The sequence below is a fragment of the Nyctibius grandis genome, chromosome 16, assembly GCF_013368605.1.
Source record: "Nyctibius grandis isolate bNycGra1 chromosome 16, bNycGra1.pri, whole genome shotgun sequence".
NCBI lineage: Eukaryota > Metazoa > Chordata > Aves > Nyctibiiformes > Nyctibiidae > Nyctibius > Nyctibius grandis.
The window spans coordinates 4,939,509-4,960,655 of record NC_090673.1 but is presented as its reverse complement, the minus strand read 5'-3'; the positions used below and the strand labels follow the sequence as shown (position 1 = coordinate 4,960,655).

Below are 21,147 nucleotides of genomic sequence, written 5' to 3'. Positions count from 1 at the left end.
GGATGTTACACTGTAAGTAACAAATACTATTAAAATATTTCTCCTGAATTCCACTATAGTAAGGAGTGTGAGGGAGGCTAAGGTATATCTAGGTTTTCTCAGCTCTGACTTGTTGAATATAATGTACAACTGTTTCAGAAGTAAGATCCGAAGCTCACAAGAAAGGACTTCCCAATTATTACTTTATAGAGGAGTCCATCCAGCAAGACGTGCCTACTGTCAGAGCAGCTGATGCCCGTGTGATTTGCTGTTTCAGAAACTCTCACGGCAGCAGGAGCAGAGCAACAGGAGTCTGGTGGCTTTGACAGGGATTGTTGAACAAACCATTGTCTGCTTGCACCACTTTCCCAACAGAGATGAAGGTGAGGGTGGGAGGCTGCACCTGAAGAAACCTTTGCTTCAGGGGAACTGCAAGCAACCCCTTGATGGTATCAGCTTGCAAGACTACAAGAATGCCTAGCAGGCAAACCAGTGATAACTTGGCTGCCCAGATAATGATTAAAGGGCAGCAAAGAAATGCTTTGCTTCAGCTGACAAATTCAGAAAAGGAGCAGAATTTCCCTTCTGCACAATGGCTACAGTAAATCTGTGCTTTACACACCCTCTCTCATGACCATATAGACCAAGTCACCACTGGAAACTATCACTAGAGTGTAGCCACCTTGAGGAGGAGGAGGTAGGGCAAGGGACTACAAGGTACAAGTGACAGTGCTAGGATCACACTGACAATGGGAGCACAGACTCTGGAGAACTGCCTGATCCTTCAGAGAGGAGTCCTGTAGACTCTTCAGTGTCCCCGCGAAGCAGGTGGGACACGGGCGTTTAAGGTCTCATCCCCACAAAGCAATAATGCATAATACTCAGTTTAGCTTAGCTGGAAATGTTACTTTATCTTTTTAGGACTTCTAACTGCATCACAGCAATGTAGTAATGCCAATCCTAAATTAGAGTTCTCGGTTGCTTTTCCCATTTGATTAAAAAGCAACACCCTGGGAAAGTCAAACTTTAGCACAGATAACATATGAAGAAATATTGCAACTGTCATCCTCATGATGGTAAGACCATGGCTCTGTTCCCACATTTCCTCCTGTTTTGTTAAAGCCATGGCCCATGTAAGTTAACTACATCAGCACAAAAGATGCTTTTTTTTTAAAAAAATAGAGAAAAACCAGATAATTAATATAAACAAACCCCCTAAAGTTGGATTTAAACAAAAGAGGAAGAAAGGAAGACCCTTAAAAAGAAATAGGACAAAATCCCAGCTCCACTGAGGTTGGAAACAAACCTGCTGCTGCCATCACTGAGGCAAGGATTTCATCCCCCACGTGGCAAATGGCACTCGCTGTACTGTTAAACCCACCACAACACACAGACACTGGTGGATGTGCCTTTTTGTGCTGGCAGTCTGGGAGGGCCAGCAGAACACTGAAAACCAGGTAAAATCCTGAATAACACAAGGGGACTAACATGGAGAAAACATGCTCGAGTTAAATAATGGCTATACCAAAGTTCCGTGGCTCTGGCAAAGACTGAGCCATAAAAGCAGTTATTGTTTTAACGGTTATTATTAGTGGCATCCTTGACAACAGTTTCAAAACAGCATTGGGAACAAGAGTGCAACTATCTCTTGAAAATCGTGTTGCCCAGCATGTCAAAATCTTCAAAGCAGTTGTCATTACACAAGCGTGTAGTCTGGCATAGAGTCAGCCATGCCATGTGAAAGACTAACGTTTCATTTTTAGGGCATTTTAGGACTTTCAGAACTTATGGGGAACAGTCTGAACGTGGGATTAGAAAGGAGATGATGCAAAATGCCTAAAAACACGTTAACAAGATGACAAGGAGCATGATGTGGTAACACCAACGAGACATCCTCCCACCACCGCAGCCTGTCAGAAAGAGGAGCAGCAAGAACAGAGTTGCTCCTGGGAGGCTGGTGTGCCCTGCGGGGAGGGCACCGCAGATGTCACTCACCAGCTGCCGCTGTTTTGGTGGGAGAGCAGGAGGAGGTGCCAGATCTTGAGAAGGGTCTAAGCTGATAAAGGAGTCATTGAACCCATACACTTCCATGAGGTGCTTGTTCTTCTGCTGGTAGATGTGCTCATTCTGAGGGGTCTGGTAGAACATGGATGGCTGTGGCTCTGAGTAGTCTTCCACAAACTGCATATACGCCGTCACTGCAAAAAAAAAGGTCACGTCACTGCAAATAAAAGGTCACGTCACTGCTCCTCATCCGCATGCTGCAGCTGCAACAAGCAGACATTCTCAAAACAAAGTAAGAGTAAGGCCATGCCACTCTTAGTCGGGCTTTGCTGCAGGCCAGGAGCAGCAAGGAGTCCGCGCCCTGCTCATAGGTAGCTCACGCAGTCAGCTGCCATCCATCTTGCAAGAAAGGATCTGAATATCCTGTCCTGCAAGCCAGAGCACAACAAACATCATCACAGGCCACAAACACACCTGACAATGGTGTGAGGAACCGGTGAGGTCTCCAAACAGCTACTTGAGAAGTCTGACTCACTGACTCTTAGCCCAAATCCCTTCCTCGTGTAACCCATGGCAATTTTGAGAATATTCCTCAACAGCTAATGCCCAAAGTCATCAAAAAAACAGAATAACTTCAGTCTGCTTTCTAGGAGGCACAAATCATCTTGTACCACGATGCAACCTTGACAATAAATCTATAGTAATTCTTGTGCCTATAAGTCTTCTCATATCTGTAGTCAGCAAGATTTCTAGAACAAGGAGGCTTACAGCCTTTCTCCATTCCAGCAAGCTGATAAAACCGTTATCGGAAAACACCTACCTGTGAGATTGGGTGACCTCTCTCTCAGCTATTTATGTGCCACTGCCAATGCTGGCACAAAAGACTTACCTTTTAGAAGTGCTGCTGACCATGTCTTTCTACCTCCTTAGCTCAAATTCAACACCCTTCGCTCCCATCCCTTTTTAAAGCATCTTGGCATATCCAATTCTTGAATCCAACTGATGCAAAAGCTTTTCTGAGATGTGGTTCAATGTAAATATTAAATGGGATCAAATCTCATTTAGAGGACCTTTCCATCTGTGCAATATCCTTCCAAAATCTATGAAAAAACCCACACAGGCCTGCCTGTGCAGCTCTGACAGAGGATTAGTTACTGCTGCAATATTTTAGTGTTGGAGGGGGAGAATGACACCCAGTGTCATGGACTACGAAACCCCAGAATTATTAAGGATCAGAAGTGTACTTAATAAAAGTAAAATAAATAAAGAACTCTCTTCTCTATACCTGAGAACAGGAGCAATAGATGTATTTAAGTGTCATAAAAAGGACTAACCAAGGCCTTTTTATAAATACGCTGTCATGCACAAGATACTCTGTGCTCATTCCTCCCTTCTTCCTGACGAACAAGCAGTTGTCAGATTTTGTAAATCTGGTCATTAGGTGGCAATTATTCAGCTCCTGCTGGCATTTCAGTTGTGCAGCTGAAATGAATGGATGACTTCAGTGAAAGCTATAAATACAATGCCCACAATGCAGTATTTGCACGTCGTGAAGCCGGTTCCCACACGAGCTGCAAGGCAAAGCCCTCTGTTCACCTGCCAGTGCAGATCTTCGGGCCAGCCTAGGTCAAACAGGATGCAGCCGTGCAAATGTGTCGGCAGGAAGGAGTTGCTTTGCACTTGTCTTTTGCACCTTTTTTCAGATTTCCTCTAATATTTTAAACTCCATTTCGAAACGGAGCTAACACAGCTGCTCCTTCCTACAGAATATTTCTCCTCCAAAAAACCAGAATAAATTTAAAACAACCAAAAAGGTTGTGGCAATTGGAGCGCAGGAAACCTCAGCTGATGGATTTCAATCCCGACCGGTAACACCTGCTGTCCCCATCCTGTGACCCCACACGGTCCTGCCAGGACAACCTGTTCGTGTCCCGCAGCACTGCCAGCTCTTGCACAGCTCTGCCGAGGCTGCTGAAATTCTGACCTCCAACACGCCCTGCTCCCCGAGCCTTGCTCCTCTTCTTCTCCCAGCCACCCTCCTGCCTTCCCAGCACCACTTCACAGATGTACGTCACCACCTTTGCTGGTTCAGACCTCTCCTTTTTGAAGGGAGTGGGACAGAGGTTTCAAACTGCAGGCACATGTGTGTTGGTGTGTGTTTGTGCCCACTCATCTGCTGGTGTTGGCACTCACGTTAAAGCCAAGATCTAATTTGCTCTTGCAAGTGAATTTCAGCCTAAGTCCTATCAGTGAAAAGAAGCACATTCTGGCAATATTCTCTCAGTTGAAATCACGGTGAAGGAGAATGCCTCGGTATCATACAATAACTTTAGAGGATAAGACCTAAAGAAGGCTTATAAAAGAGCAAAAGTGAACTAAGGATCAAGACTCCTCGGAGAAGTGTAGAGGACAAGAGCTCGAGGGAAAAGACCACATTTTGAGAGCTCATCAACTGAGTAGGACAAATGCCAAGAAGTCAGGCTTGGCAGTCCTGGTATAACGCAGCAGACATTGCTAAATTCAGAACAACTCTTCATGTGGAGTTGCCTACAAAAACAGTGCTTCACTTAACATCCAGATCTGAAGACAACACTCAGGATTGATCGCTCTGAGTTCCTGGGTTCAGACATCTGTATGATGATACAACTTGGAAAGTGTTGGCGAAGAGAGTATCACATTAGACACTTGAGTAAAATTAAATTACTGTAACTCCAGGTAGTAAGCCTGAATGCTGTTGAGAGCCTTAACTCAATCTGTAAGGGAATAATGAAGAGCTCTTTATCTCAGCTCTTTATGAGGCTAGTGCATCCCATCGTCATGGCAGCTCCCCTGCCTTGCTTGTTACAACTAGTCCAGGATGGATGAGCATGTCTCTGCTTCTACTTAGTTTTCTTCTCCGTTTTTAGGTGAAGTGACAGTTGGGATGGTGAAATACAAACCTGGCTCAGGAGCGGAGTTTGCAGAGTACAAATTAAAACAAGCATCATAAAACTGCTGCCAGTCTTGAACAGGAGAGTAAGGGAGCAGGACCGCTCCTGAGACTGCTGTTTGCAAAGGGTCTTCTCTCCCCACTCCCCCTCCATCTCTTCTCTGCTGTGGTTTTTAACAAGGCAGAAATTTAAAAAGCAGATGGGAAATTACATCACCAGCTCAGATCAGGCAGCACGCCCTGCAGCGACTCTGTGCAGAGGGAGGGATGGGGGCTGCAACCTCCACGGTGAGCAGCTGGGGTGGAGTGACACAGTCTCAAGGCAGCACCCCAGGAGGGAAGGGAGGCGTGAGAGAGAAACCTCTCCCATCACAGTACCATGCCCAGCTTATGTCAGTTCTGAACCCAGACAGAAAAGATTTGAAATTTAAAAAAAAAAAAATCTCAGACTGAGGCTAGGAACACCTTCCCAGCAATCTGCTTGCAGTGCCTTGGCTGTCATTTCTAACGGAGCTAAAGCTCCTCAGGGATTTCTAGCGTGCACCAGTTCTGCCTACATGGTAGAAGTCACAGGTGCACCAGCAGCACCCAAGCCAGCTCACCGTGCAGCTGCTGGTCCTCGAAGCAGCACTTGGCTGCAGGAGAAGAGAGAAGGCAGCGAGTGACCTCTTGTCAGGAAAACACCCTCAGACCAGTGGTTGTTGGGGTCTGCAAGGAATTGCTAGAAGACTATCAGCAATAAGGCATATCTGCAATATAGGTAAGGCATAGTAGTATCCGATGAGGAGGACTCACTGAAGGTCTAGCCCGACTCCTGGAGCTGTGTCAGCTGCCTGTGTTACAACTGGCCTTGCACAAGTGCAACAGGTTTGTGTGCATGGGCAAGAGCCAAAATAATGGAAATTCTTGAGCTATACCACACATCAACTCACTGGAGAAGTCAAGGTCAAATAAGCCAGTCTTTGCGGTCACCTCTGGGAGGAGAGCTGTTTCTCAAAGAGCTCGCATTATCCACTGGCTAAGCCCAGGCTGCCCTCAGCATGGTTCCTGCAGTTAAATACCAGCTGCTTACTGGGCACCAGGCTGCATTTTGTTCCCACTGACAGGGAGGGTAACATGAATAAGTGCCTCGCTTCTAGTTTGCAAGCTGTTTGCGGAGAGGATCTTGTTATTTCTGATTCTGGGCTCTTCATTGCAGAAGCTGTTCCCTGTCTGTCTTGTCCAGCAGGAGCACAGTGCTGGTGCTCAAGCAAGTCTGGAGTAATTTGCCCTTAGCACAGTAACGTGTACTCTTACAGCACAGCAAAATAACCATAATTCATGCCAGACTAAAAGGTTTATCACTCCTCTGTTCAAATTATACAGAAGTCAAGTCTTAGAGGTCCCCCTGAGCACAGCTCACAGCAATACACATGGTTAACCCGCACAGGATTTGCTGTGTATTATCACTAAAAAGACCATAAAAGTCTTTGCTGCACCATTTCCTGCCAACTACCAAAAGATGACCCACAACAAAGGGACTACAACCAAGTCCCATCTGTGAGAAATCTAGATCTTTTTAATAAATTCATGCATCTCCTCCAGACCCCAGGAGTTTGTTGGGGTTGTGCAAGCAGCTCTGCCTCACCTATGTGATTACACAAGAATATTTACATGCATCAGCCTCCAGGCAAAAAATATCCTGGGTGTTACCATACAGCCTGAGTAATGTTTTACTGCCCTTTTAGTGTTGAAAATAAAAGTAAAACTAACAACCACAGATCTGTGGTGTGATATACTGTGGAGTAAAGACAATCTAAAACAAGTTCTCAGTGTCACATGAATGCAATTAAAAAATCCGCAGCAGTCAGGTAACAGCCCAGATACTACTACAAGCTTTGCAGCGAGGATGCTTTAATCAAACCATCAGAACTGACAACACGTTAGATAACAGCTTCGACCTTTCCTAACAATGCAATCTGATCAATACTCCAAGAGCTTGTGAGAGTGCCAGATGACAGATGACAATTAACTCTATTTAACATCAAAGAAAATTCACATACAAAGCCTTGGTAGTGAGGTTAAAAGAGTGCACAGGCAATAAAAGAGAAGATAGCTTTTAAAATAGTTTTTAAGTAACTCCTTGACATCTCATACGATAACAGAAAACAAAGCCATGGGGCGTAAAGAGAAAAGCAAACAGCCCAGGTCTGTCTTTCAACAGTCAAATTGCCTCTTACCCAAGATTCACCCAGGCGTCTCCCCCTCCTAAAGCTGCCTACGTGTACAGAGGCGCATTGCCCTGCGTCCAGCCCAGCCTGCACGGAGTAAAGCCACCTGGACCCAGCCCTCGTTATTAATCTGCAGAGCCCACAAGGACACGATCCTACAGTAAGGAGGCTCTGTGTCACATCCCCTTGCAGCTGGTCCTGCCAGCACGGATTTTGAACAGCACGAGCCATAACAAACCACCCTGGCTATGCCCTGTGCCAGCATTTATTTCCTTTCTGTTGTCTACAAACGAACCTATCAACTCCTTTTTAGCTGCTTTCAGTATCTTTTAACTGTCTGCTTACTAGAGGGTTTCAAAAGTGATTTCCTGCACATGGGGACATTGAACCACAAGATGACCCTCACTTTCAGGTGGGTCAAGCCTTCTGGTCTGATTAAAATCCCAGAGGGTTACAAATGCAGACTGGTCACTTAGGGATAATGGAAATGCTTTTAGCCAATGGACTTTTAAAAAAAAAAGTGACTGGCACAGCAAACTACCAGAGGAATGGAGAGAATACTGACCCTGCAGCATGACACACCGATCTCACTTCCACCTTATTCTCAATGAAGACTATAAACTGCAGAAATGAGTCAGAGGCCAACTCAGCACTTTCAAATCAGCTCTTCACTCGGGCCGCCAGCCATACAACGTAACACTGTTGATCCAGATCTTGTATAAGCCACCTCCTCACGCAACGTACAACTGCAAAGCAAGCCAGTGACTAGTAAACTAACATCTGCTGGATCCCACTGTGTAGTCCACAGCCTTCCTTGTCAGATCAGTATGGCTGCTTTTTCGGCAAGAGGTCTCACACGTTTTCAGCCATGAACATTACGGAAATCAGAATAAGGTCGTGAGCGTGAGTCGCAGTCAGTATTGGTGTGCCAGGAGTCTGGCTGGGGATGGGGAGCCTTCGCATTTAGAGGCTGCTCATTTTAATGATGTGGGAAATTCTTAGGCATCCAAAGGAAATGAGATCCCCTAGCAAAACAGCAGTACTGGACACTAGGTTAATCGTGTTGTCTTGCACAGCTATGTGGGTGACTGTGTTCCTATTGCCAAATAACTGCCCTGGCAATGCTTGGTTTTGGACAGAAAAGCAGCCCTTTCTCTGAGGTCTTGGAGAGTACCCAGTTCTTTTCTGCAGTGTGAAAACATTCATAAAATGGGGGCGGGGGGGAAGGAATGGACATTAAAAGGGAGGATAAACCAGGAAGATCTGCAAGGCAGAGCACCTCAAAGATGCGCACTCAGGTAAATAGAGAAGTAAAATGGTCTCACTATAGTAATGAAGATGCTGCCCAGTGCCAGCTCTCCTGGGTCTGGATCATTCCTGGCTCCAAAGGACTGACACTTCCATGCCTTTGACACTGACTAACTGATTTCGACACTCAGCCTCATGTAAGCAAGGGCATTACCTTGGTTGGGGTCACCATTACTTAGTGGTCATCAAAAGTACAACTGCAAGGAAAGGGAAAGGTAAAAGTAAAACCCAAACACAAAAACTTGCTTACTGTGTTTGTTTTTCTTCTCTGGCAGAGGTGGTGGCTTCTCTGGGTCACTGTTAGAATTTGGAGCAGCAAAGTCAGCAATGAATTCAACCGGTGCTGAAGAGTTTCCTTGCTGGAAAGGCGAAACAGCAGCAAACGGCGTGAAGGGTACTGATGGGACAGACGCTGCATTCTGCATGTCATCCTCCGAGATGTTATCGTATTGGGAAGGGTGCCTCTCATAGGACACCCTGCAGCCCGAGTTATCTGAAGTCTGAGAGGCTGCGCTCCTCCTCTTCTTTTCTGGTAAAGCTGGAGGAGTCTCTGTTGGCTGCGCTGCTCCCGAGAGGCTGCAGAATTCCAGTGGAGGAGAGCTGCCCTGCGGGAGTTGGAAAGCATGTCCATGGAAAGGGGAGCCAGACTCACCCAAGGACTCTGGCAACGGGCTGAGGACACCTGGCACCTGCTGAGGGATCTGGTCAGCGTTGGAGAGGTCCTGCTGCAAGAATTCATAGTCCGGATCATAGTGATCCGATTGATCTGGTTAAACAGAGGGGACAGAAGAATGATGCATTAGTTTCTCTCTTTTACTGTTTAGCCCTTCTCAATTCTGCCCCTCTCATTCCATCTATTAATTAATCAGTTCATTTAATCAGAGTGGTACTTCTTTGCAGCAGGGACCATCTTGCTACACCTTAATAAGACTCTTATCATTATTTCTTTATACTAGCAAACAAGTAACAAAAATTCAATAGGCAGATCATTGCAGAGATTATTTATGGTTCATATTTTTATTTTTATTTTTATTTTCTTTCCTATTACTAGAAACAACATCATATTAGTCTACCAGGACTGTCATTTCCTACTGATGTCTGCAGACAAGGCTGAAATCAACAAAACATTCCACTTGAGAGCTGAACTGAGCTTGAACACAATCATCTACAGCCAGGGAAACACATTCCCCTGGGCTTTTTCCTATCTGACAGAATATAATTCTGCATAGAACCACCTGCAGCAACTACAAGATGACAGTTGCAAGCACAATCCATCTACTTTTGCTTCACAGCTACTACAGCTCCTGAACCAGAGTGCTGGGGGCTCCTCCAGCAGCCCTGGACAACCCCCTGCTTACCTAACGTTTCACAGCTTGTGTTGCGGGAGCACTGCCCGCTGTCGCGGTCCAGAGAAGAGAGCTGCTCGTCAGACTTGCTGAGTTTGCCGATGCTACTGCACGGCGAGAGGCGAGGAGATTCCCCCCCGTAGGAGTGGCTTCCACCCGACAACCGTCTCTGGGCATAGCAGTCAACATCAAAATCCTTAAGCAAAAAAAAGCAAATCACCGTCATTCTTGGCAGCTCGCTAGCAAGCAAGATACAGCTCGAGGAGCAAACATCTCACAGCTGCGCTAAGAAAACCAAGAAGGGAGAGGATCGGTGCTGCTAGCCCTCTCTAGTTAGACAAGCTTGTCAGGACCACAGAAAACAACCTCTGGTTTGGCAAAGGGCCCACGCCAGGGAGCTCCGCGTGCTCTTGTTTCCAGGCAGGGTGTGCTGTGACCCACCGTGGCCTTCACAGATGCTGCAAAGATGACCAAGTTCCTCACTGCTACACACGTCTCATGACAGCTGGTCAAGACCTTGATACGAGGTAACCAGACTGCAAGATTTCTCATTAAATAACTGGGGCTTTAGCAAATATTTGGTTAGCTTAGGTGCATGCAAAGGGAAAATAAGCTACAGTGAGATCCAGGTTTCTGTGCCTATGACTACATTTTTATTTCAGAAATTACCTCAAGCTCATCAACCTGCAAGTGAACCCCTCAAGTATTCCCACTCCTGAAAAACAACCTAAGTGTGATTGTACTAGTAACTGAAGAACTGCCACAGCTTTATCTGGGTCAGCAAACTGACAGCAGAGGCTCCCTAAACCAGAGCTGAGGCTTTGGGGATGAGGACAGGATTCGATTTTGGTGCAATTTAATATGATTCAGGTCCGCGCTGCTGAGTTAGTACGTTCCTGAATGTGTAAAGCAAACCCAGCCACTTACAACCTCATAAACCCTATTCCAACACAAATGATGGAATATGATTAACACACACAGGCCCAAGTTTTCCATTTTGCTACCACAAAATTTACAAATTTCCCCAACGCACCAGCAGTGGTCAGAGCAGTTGCTCAAACTACCGCTTGGGTTAAAAGATGTTTTAAATTATGACTGGATGAAGACAGACTTCTGATCTCAGTATGCCACACGCTCCCTTGGCCTGTAAGTAAACCTTGGTGAGATCTCGGTAGGCTCAGCCAGCCACTCTGTACCCTGATCCATTCAACATGGCAACACTCAACCACTCACATCTTCACACTCTGCTACAGCTCAAGGCAACAAGGTTTGTAGCAATTTGTTAATTAAATCCAACAACACTGTAAAAAAAAATTAAGCTGTTCACGTTATTTATATGTTCATGCCGCTAAAACTCCTGCTCCAGAGCTCTCCCATACAGGGCTGTTTGGGACGAGCAGAGGCGTGCAAGGAACTGCGTGGCTGCAGGTCACAGCATTCCTCTGAGCTTTTGCTACAGTTGACAGCACGTTTCCCTTGGCTTTCACAAAGGGGTTACGCCATTACCTGTCTGTTGATTCCAACAGGTAAACTGGACCCACTGGTGGCTCGACTCATGGGGGCCACAACGGCCACTCTGGTTGGGGAAGGTGCCGACTGCCGTTTTTTGGGGGGCAATGCTGGTGGAGGGCTGCAAGACACAACAGGCATTGATGCTTCCATTACTCTTCCAGCAAACAGACTTTCAGAGGCTTCACGAGCTTGCTTTCCAGAACGCCTTTCACTTGCCAGGCTCAAAGCTCACAGGTTCTTGTCCAAAGCTGGCCAGGAGCTATTCAGCAAAGTGTATCCACTAACAAATATCAATTTAAGAATACTCTCACAGGTGAGGTCCTCTTGAGTGATTTATTTTTTTAACATTGGAAAAGAGTTGGTATTTCTCAAACAAAAACAATTGGTGTTTTAAAAATTATTTTTAATTGAGCTAATCAGCACAGTAATTATTTCTTAATAAAAGTGGTGAAAATCCAAATTAAATGTTTTGGTTGACCCAAATATTGTTCCCATTCACAGAAGTCCCTCTTCCTCAAGCTTTCCAAGTTTAAAAAAATGATCCAAGTTTCAAAAATTTACAGGACAGGAAAATTCTTTTTCTGCCCTTTTACTCTCCTGGTGAACTTTAGGGAACAAGACGGTCAGTGTTGCTCTCACCATGTTTTGGAATAAACCTGTTTCAGACACACACATTAGCAGAAACTAGTGAGATTTTAACCATTGTACTTTTAGTTTTTGCTTCTAATGACACACAATTCTGGTAATCATCAAGCCTGCAAGGTTCCCAAGAGCACATATATTCTGTTCCTGGAACATACCAGAAGTTTTTATATAATCTATGAGAATTCATAAAATACATAGAAATGTGATTCTTTTTGCCAGCCACAGCCCTTGATACCGCATTTTCAAATTAGCACATGACACATATTTTTCACACCATCCATTAGCACCAGTACTAGAGAAGAAAAAAGATCACACACACAGACCAAAAACCTGCAAATTGGGGGTTTTCCTTCTCAAAATAGAACATAAGAAACTTTCATGTGGTTACGCACAGAACAGGGTAAGAACAACCAAGCAAAAGACTTTTTTTTCATGCACTACTGGCTCCTTTCACTCTTACGCTGATAACCACTGCAGAACTACCTGGGTGTGCAGGACAGATCAATAACTGCCAGCTGAGGTTAACAGAACATTTCCCATTGGATACAACAGCACAGGAGACTGTTGTAGAGTGTGGTATTCACATAGTTTTAAATAAGGCTCTTCTGCATTTATGTGATGCCTCTCACGCACAGATCTCAGGGCATGGCGCTATCCTCGCATAAAAAGAAGGAAAGCAAGACACAGATAATGAAGGGTATTGCTCAAAACAAGACAGAGAGAACACAAAGTCATAAACAGAGTCCAGGAGCAGGGAAGAATTACTCTGGAAGACTGGAAATTCAGAGGCATCACTAACCCTCCTCATAACCTCTCTTGTGCACATTTTGCAAGATTGTTTAAAAAACGTGAAGCTGGTAAGAGCCACTGGTATTCTTCTGTCAGCTGGTTGGCCAGTATTACCTGTTTTCTGCCACACGAATGCTAGGCAGAGGGGGTTTGGGAGGTGCAACTTCTTCATCCATGGAGTCAGTCAGTAGCTCGTTGGATTGAGTCATATTAGTTGTTTTGTTGAGGATCTCCATTTCTCGGTCTGTAAGGGGAAGTTCTGATGGGCTGCAACGAGCAAAATACAGATTGGAGATCATAAAAGACAGCTGGAACGCAGCATGCTGACAGATTAATGCGTATTTTAAATCATATGCAATATGAGAGGCACATACAGCAGAAGGCAGAATTTGGATCTGCAGGTGGAATTCCGTGTATATGCAGAATACAATGTGCACGTGTCACAGCCAAGCGACATTTCATTGCCAGATTTTGGTATCTTCCCTATTACAGCACATCATCCTCTTTAAATGGTCCCACTGTAATGGATACGGCTACAGAAAGAACACTACACTACCCTCTGTGAAGAATAACTGAATGCTTTAATTCAACTATCAGTAACCAGAAATTATCCCTTCTATATTAGTCCTGCACAGAGAAGAAATCCTTGTTGGTGACCCACCTGTCAGATTTACATGCTGGTAAACTGGGTTTAACTGGGCTTGTGGGAGAGGGATGCTCCTGCTTTTCAATTGTAAGTCTGACCAGCTCCTAATGGATGGAGAGGAGAGAAGAAAAAGAGAATAACCATTATTTGCTGAACGCTGCACTCAAATATCCTAGGACAGACAGGGATGCTGCTGCAGTTAACTCTTGCTTACCCAGGTTATGGATTAACAATGGCATGGACACAGAGAGCGCTGAGCTGAGTGTAAGTCTGGCACAGAGCTGTGCAAATCATGCAGCACTGCTCCTAAAGAGCAGCCTGCACCCAGCAGTAGTTTAGCCATATTTGAGTTAAGTTCCTAAATCCTGGCCCTATGGGGATTCTGCACAAACCCACATATGTCTTTTTGCTGTGCTTCCTCTTTCCTCTACCGTTGCAAATGTGTTCCAGTCCCCACAACACCCTAGATAATGGTAAATTGACTTTACATACATAATTATAAGTACAGAAAAGTCTTACACAGTGGAGTACTTCACCTAGCCAGTAAAAAAATTAAATAATTGCTTTATATTTTATAAACAAGTATGTATTTGTTTCAAAAAGCAAGTTTTCTGTACGATGCCCAACAACGAATTAAATAGTGAACACCCTTATTAAAAGGCCTGCTTCCCCTGAAGCCATCTTTTAATATGTGAGCAATGGAAGTCTTAATCATTCAAGGAACTACTGTAGTGTATCTGTTATAGGCAGATAAGGCTCTGGATAAAGAGATAAGGGCATGATAATCCTGAAACACAAGTCTGCCAGCAGTCAAAACAACAATCACCCACACCAGAAAGATGGAGAGAACATTTTATGGATGTCTGAGGCCGACAAATAGATCTACTGCTCACAGATACAAACCCATGCCCTCTTACAGGCAGGCTGGAAAACTGGCAGTGCTTCCTGACAGTATCGACTTCCCAGCATATTATGCAAAGGAAACTATATGGGATCAATTCTTTAATTTTTTTTAAGCAGTCTGAAGTACAGTGTCATCATTCCAGTATTATCTTCATGTCCACGTCTATTGAGCTTGGAAACAACTGTCATTGCTCTCTCAATGCAATAACTGCAACTGGAATGTTGTTGCCATCATCCTTCTGAGGAAGGGAAATACTCCAGTTCTTGTATTTTTATATAAAGCTCTATTTAAAGCTGAACCTCCACAGGTCAACATATGCACAAGAGGAATAAAGTACTGCACTGGGTGCGCAATGGACAGCAAACGCAGTCCAAGAGTCCATGACAGCTGGTGTGAGCTTGTGCTCAAAAATGATGTACACCGTGTCAACCAAAACCATGACAAAACGCTCAGACTGTGGTGGGGGGAGCTGTGCCACAGCAGCGCTGATGAGCCCCTGCCACTTTGGGCTTGAAATGCTCAGTTCTCCTATTTTGCCAGTCGTAATGGACACATCCTTGTCCATCATACGGGAGTGTAGGTTACAACAGGGGAGAAAAACAATCCAGTTCAGCTCAAAAGTACCTTTAAAATGATTCAAACCATTGCAGCTGGGAAAAAAAACCCAAAACACCTCCCACCAGAAACACCAAGACAACATATGATTGCCAGTACTTCAGAGGATCACTTTTTCCTCTAGACTTTGACAAATATCATCAGATTCCCTGGACCCTGACTTTTTCTCCTCTCTACTAACCCCAAAATGAGAACTAGCATTCGAAAATCAAGCCAAGATCTTTAGCGCGCACACAGAGGTAATCAACACGCAACCGAGCCAGATGCACATTATGCTATTCCTTATCAGCAAGTAAAGAGATTCCTGCAGCAGTAATTAGAGATAATTAAAGCCTCTCTACAAACTTATGCTACTTCAGCAAGCTGGAAATTCCAAAATGAGATGGATTTTTAAGAAGTTACGTAATCAAAACAGGGTTGGTTTTTTTTTCTTTTTATATATGCCTAGCAAGGCACTAAAACCTGAGATCAAAACAGCCAGTAACCCAAGTGAACAAGCGACTCCTTTATGCTCAAGTCTGAAAATAAAGAGGGAAGTAAGCACTGAAATGTGGAAGTGGATCTTGTGTGATCCGCCAGAAAAACAAAAAAGGCTCTCCACAGCAGAGAAGTGTCCAACTTCTCAGTTCTGCTTCCAGACCTGAAAGCTGGCTTGGCCCTTCTAAAATAATCCTTGTTCCTCGCTATGCAGGAGGAGATGAGCGCACGCCGCTTCCAAATGCTGACCTGTTGATGGGCAGACACATTCGCATCCACGCAGACAGCCCCACATCTGCTCTAACCACGCTCCGAGCCGACCAGACATAAGCCAGCTCCAACTGGAAGGCGAAAATAACTTTTAGTCTAACAACAAAGTAGAGACTGATATAGCCATGCTGCTCAGTGGGGCTTAATAGCTCAGGCTTAGCACTGCGTGGACATGCCTGCATCGCTTCCAGCCTGGGCTGGCTTGCAGCACAGGCACCCAAGACCTTCCACCCATCCGCACAGGCACGCTACTGGGGCTGGGAAGCAACAGGTACCCGGGGTTTAAATATTGAAGTGAAAGGACAGTGGGTGTCCAAGTCTCATGCAATGAGACTATGCAACTCTATCCAGGATCTGGTGATAACACAGCTCTCCCCGGGACTGCGCAGATTCATTAAGTGATAACAGAGTGAAGTGTCTCGCTATTTGCTGGGGAATTACAGCTCAGATACCACAGCGCAGATTTTCACGTACTGCAAATTGACGCTGAATTCCAACACTAACAGCAGCTGAGACTTTAGGCTAAACTCTTTTTCTCTATCCTGCTGTGCAAATTTAAGACCGGCTTTACTTTTCAAATCTGGAGCTTAAAGTTAAGAGCATATTGTGCAAAATAATCCTGGAAAATCTGTCTTCTTTAGGTGATGGGAGGGTTTTGTTTCAAAGATATTTGTTTAAAAGGCTCCATAAGTAATAGTAGCTTTTAGTATCTGTGTTTGAGTAACACTGAAGAGATATTCAGAGAATGCAAACACCACACCAAGGCTTCTGAAAACGTGATAGCCAAAGCTTGGGAGATCCACTTCATTTTTGCATTCAGCTCCAGTTAATAAAAACTAAGCTGAGTTTGTGTACAGTGAAGATGCCTGCTCCTGATACACTGATCCAGGTGAAACACCTCCTGCAGCTCTTAAAACACTACCCCAACTTTTCTTCTGTACTTGATCTAAACATTCCCCTTTAGATCCAGCCCTGCTGCCGAAAAAGGCTTAACTTTCGCTACAATTTTCAAAATAAGGTTCCCAGGAGATACGACAGTCTCTCCACTGGTGCCCTGAGCCCAGGTCACAGAAACTTTTAACTGCAGTGCTAGGACAGCTGAATGAACAGCCTCCGTGGCCATGAGCCCAGAGACAAGCCTGGGAAACAGAAATAATGGGTACCAAAAGCTTACCGGGAGGTAGAAGGAAAGCCAACAGCTTTCCCGGGGTGGGGCAGGGAGGGAATGTTATAAGCAGGTCTCACAAAGGATACAATGGTTTCTGTTAAACGTTTCCATTAGTTACGTAAATTAATCTCCAGAAAACTAAGCTTAGCTCATCACCTGTTCCACACCCTAATCCAGCTGCTGAAAGAAGTGATGTATCACTGACGAACCCCTTGAAATTTATGTTAAAAGATGGAGCTGGAGTCTTTGATTCTCTGTGGGCATTGACAGGAAGCATTTCCATTATATTTTGCCTAGACAGAAAATATGCAAACTCTGTCTTGTAATCGACATGGGACACTGGGAATGACTTGCTGAGAATTTAATGCAATGCTCACTGAAGATTCACTGCTTTTTCCAATTCACCTAAATGCCAGGGTGAGCGTTTCAGAATAGCCAAACCGTTTGTGCTAGTCTTTAGCCAGCACTCCAAGCAGGATCATCTCACTTACGGAGCAGCTGATCGAAGAGGTAGTTTACTGAGGGCAAGAATAGGATCTTTATATTTTACCTGCACTTAAAAACATCTTTCAACTCGATCTCTTCTAAAATACATTATTATATAATTTATATAATATAATTTACAGTATTTGTCTCATGTACCTTGACTCCATCCAGAACAGCTTTTATGACACCCTTCACTGTTGTCACCATCTCCTTGTCTTCTGAATTCACACCTTCCAGCATCACTTGATCAGACCAGCGAATTAGATTGGCCAGACTCTGGTACACACGGCTATAGCAGGACGAGATGGCAGAACTGGACCGCAGGGGAGGAAATAGGTGAGAAAAAAAGAACAAAATAACATTTGATAGTATCTCCATAATTTCACGAGAGTGCTTGATTTAAAGTGCATTTCACACTGTTCAAAATGTGATTGTTCTCCTTTCCTCTCTGACATTCAGAATTTGTGTTTAGCAGGTGACAAAGCCTGGGTTTCTCCTCCGTTGCAGCTGCAGTTGCTCTCCCATTCTCCAGCACCGAACGGGACAATAGTACAAACAAACAACAGTTCATTCTCAGTTACCAGAATGAATTATCTGGGCTGCAGGTCAACACAGCAATGCTAAAAAGAACGTGCTTTCCATTTTAATTTACAGCTCCATCCTATGCCTTAACTTCAAAGGTAAATATTTAAGTCCTGTATTCATGTCTAAGTGATATTATTTCAGTATTATCTATGATTTCCTTCTTCCTTATTAACTCTCCCCAAAAATGTCTTGGATAATTGAGAGCTGACTCTATTCATTCCTTTACAAATCATTTCCTCACTGTTTATAATGCCTGAAAACATGTAATTAAAACCTGCTCCTTTACAGAAATTGAACTGAATGAACTTCAGGTTTGGAAGAGGAAGGGTGTTGCTTTGTTTTGTTTTTAATGAGAAACAGAATTGAAGCTATTGTTCTGAAGGGGAAAAGAAAAAAGAATTTTGGAAGGATGACAACTCTAAATAAAAGTTAACTGTAACAACAGTGCTCACAGGCATTTTCCTGGCCGTTCTGAAAACACTTACTTCATTACTAAACAAGGTGTGTTAACAGTTCTGCTGATGGCAACACTTCAACAATTCTTTGTACAGTTAAATCAATTTCAAACTACACCAAAACCATAAACAGATAAGAGAAGGTGTAATCTTGCAATCATTACTGACACAAGCGTTCCAAATCTTCCCATTTCTCTTTGGTATCCATTTCACACTGGCTTAACTCCAGTAATTTCATTATCTGTGAGAAGAGAATCAAGTCCATGAGCTTCAATGGGATTGTTTAGGTGAATGAAGTTTGCAGGACTGGGGAAAGAACTATGGTCAAGTTACAACCAGGGGGATACAAACAACAGCAGGTACTTTTTTGTTTGCTTGGTTTTGGTTTGGTTTTGGTTTGTGTTTTTTTTTTTTTTTAAAGCATGCTGCTTCCATTTGTTCTAATTTCAAATGAAATGAGCTTGGTAGGAGATATTTCCTAAATAGGGCCCTCCCCCATCTCTTTCTAAGGCTTTGATTTCTTTGCCATTAATCTTCAGTCTGCTTCCTTCTAAGGAGGCGGTAATTGAAAGCCCATTTTGTGTTAGATTTAATTACTTTTTTCCTTGCTGCAAATGCTTCCCCTAAAGCAAAAAGAAGCCCAACAATAATTGTAGGGCCTTCTTCCACACTGACACAAGTCTTGCTCACTTTTCTTGAGGGGGATTTGCTATCAAAATCACCCCCATGTGACCTGCCACTACCGAAAAGAAATAAAGTGCATAGGCAGGCACAACAGGACATGGCTTTTTGAGAATGCCAGAGCCCCTTTTTTAACATGAGACAGAACAAGGCAGAACATACATATGGAATCTGTGCTGCAATACATACCATTTCCAGAATGAGAGACTTATCACTACACAGAGGACTCCACTGACTACCGAAAATTCTGCTTTTATGGGTAAATACGGATATCCAGCTGTCAAGGTTCACTACTAAGAGAGAGGGTATACGGAATTTAAAGAATAAAACTGGCTGAAATACTGCTGCTGCTGAAGACCACTTAGTTGATATTTATTTCCAAATATATTCTTGGAAGGAAAGATCACCCAGCGAACACCCAGTGGATACACAAATCAAAGCAAGCGACTATAAAGATGACATGTTGTATCCTCAAAATATTTGCTGACATTTTACATGTTCTCCTGGTGTAAGGGGAAAGTTCATTGTTTCGTTTATTAAGTGAAAGCAGGTGCTTGTCAGGAATTTAATGGCTGTGGGAAACCTGATAGCAACTAAAGAAACTTTTGAGTCTGTATCGAGAAGTCTGATGAATATTCCCATTCTAACAGTTGTAGCTCTTTGTAGTTCTACAGATCTAACCTAAATTGGATCTCTCCTGTCCCAGCCACAGCTCTGATACTCACCCTCATCCCTTTTGTCCTGTCAGATACAACCCTGGCCTATGCATTAGGGCCAAACACAGCTAAGCATCTCTGTTGACAAAATATTTAGCACCCTACTGCTGTCTCGACCATACTATAAACCTTTCTTGCACCTCAATTGAAATAAGTGTCTTGAAACAAAAATTTTGGAGATACTTAATGGGAAAACAAATAGGAACAGCACAAAAACTGGCAGGATTTCAAGAACCAAACGCCTGCATTTCTCTGCCTAGTTTTCTGCTTTTCTCTCTCTGTGCTAATTTCACTTTCTGTATTATTCAATTATGTTTGCTTGTTTTGTGCAAATGGATTGCTCCAGCATCTATGGAATGAACAGCATGTATATCTCCATGGCTTGGCAACTCCACAAATTCTTATAATCCATGCTGAGCTTTGCTTTGGCAAATTTCTATTTATTTTCTGCTTCAAACCCACTGTCTAACTGGTTAAAACATAATACACATAATCTGTTAAAACATAAAACAAATCATCTGTTGAGAGTGCACAGGATTGAACTTGGACTGGTTAATCTACTAAAGTACATCTGTTTACTTCTCTTCTGCATCTGATCTAGTAAAATCAAAAAAAGCAGCTAACAGTGTAGGTTCAGACCTCTCTAGTATCAGGGTGGATAAAATGAACACAAAAAGGGATTACTCTGAAGATAGATAAACTCTTTTTCAAGTAAAAGCGATTGGACTTGTTAGCTTTTAGGATACCATCATGGACTGCAGAAACAGTACAGTGTCTGAGGAGAATCTCTGGCCAGTAAATGATGAATTTCCAAGTTTATGCTAAGAATCAGCCCTTCCTCTCTGAAACCATTCTGATTTGCTTTATCTTTCCACAGCACGGGCTTCTTCGCAGCAGGGAATCTGCTTTTAAATTATGTTTGAAAACTATCACATAATTAGTAAAAATAGCAGTCACTTCATTAGCCACTGCAGCATTTCCTGTCTCCTGTGTGATATGATTGTTCAGACACGAGAAGGAAAGAAGCTGGGACCCGGCTGGTCTGTCATAGCCCTAAAAACCCAAGAGGAAACTTACCTTTGCTGGATGCGTGGATCCGTTTGCACCAAGGGCAGGATGGCTTCCAGCACTTTGCTTGCTGAGCCTGGCAGCATCTCTAATACTTTCTTATCAATTGCCATTTTGTCCACAATAGTCTTAAAGTAGCGTAATGCACTGACAACCTCCTTCTCCTTCTCCTCTAGCCATGATACATTCTAAAGAGGAGGACAAAAGGAGAGAGATGTTAAAACCTCATGGTTTTTAAGGGCAAGGTTACTTTAATTTACCTGAAGTATGGCGACACTGAATGCATTACATTCTGCTTCAGAGAACTGGAGAAAACCCCTTCTACTGCCAACACTTTTAAATTGAGTTACTGCT

General features: G+C 43.8%; 1 protein-coding gene across 7 annotated transcripts in view; it reads right to left on the bottom strand.

Moving 5' to 3' along the window:
* The window catches only part of RAPGEF1 (Rap guanine nucleotide exchange factor 1), an 87,834-nt gene that overhangs the window by 28,758 nt on the left and 37,929 nt on the right, over positions 1-21,147 (bottom strand). For all 7 annotated transcript variants that reach the window (XM_068414162.1, XM_068414165.1, XM_068414163.1 and 4 more), the window contains 8 exons: positions 20,803-20,981; positions 17,445-17,601; positions 13,384-13,472; positions 12,837-12,989; positions 11,283-11,406; positions 9,789-9,972; positions 8,681-9,196; positions 1,975-2,177 (listed from right to left, as the gene is read on the bottom strand). In XM_068414162.1, the coding sequence (XP_068270263.1) occupies positions 1,975-2,177; positions 8,681-9,196; positions 9,789-9,972; positions 11,283-11,406; positions 12,837-12,989; positions 13,384-13,472; positions 17,445-17,601; positions 20,803-20,981 (1,605 nt within the window). The remainder of the gene's footprint in view (positions 1-1,974; positions 2,178-8,680; positions 9,197-9,788; positions 9,973-11,282; positions 11,407-12,836; positions 12,990-13,383; positions 13,473-17,444; positions 17,602-20,802; positions 20,982-21,147) is intronic.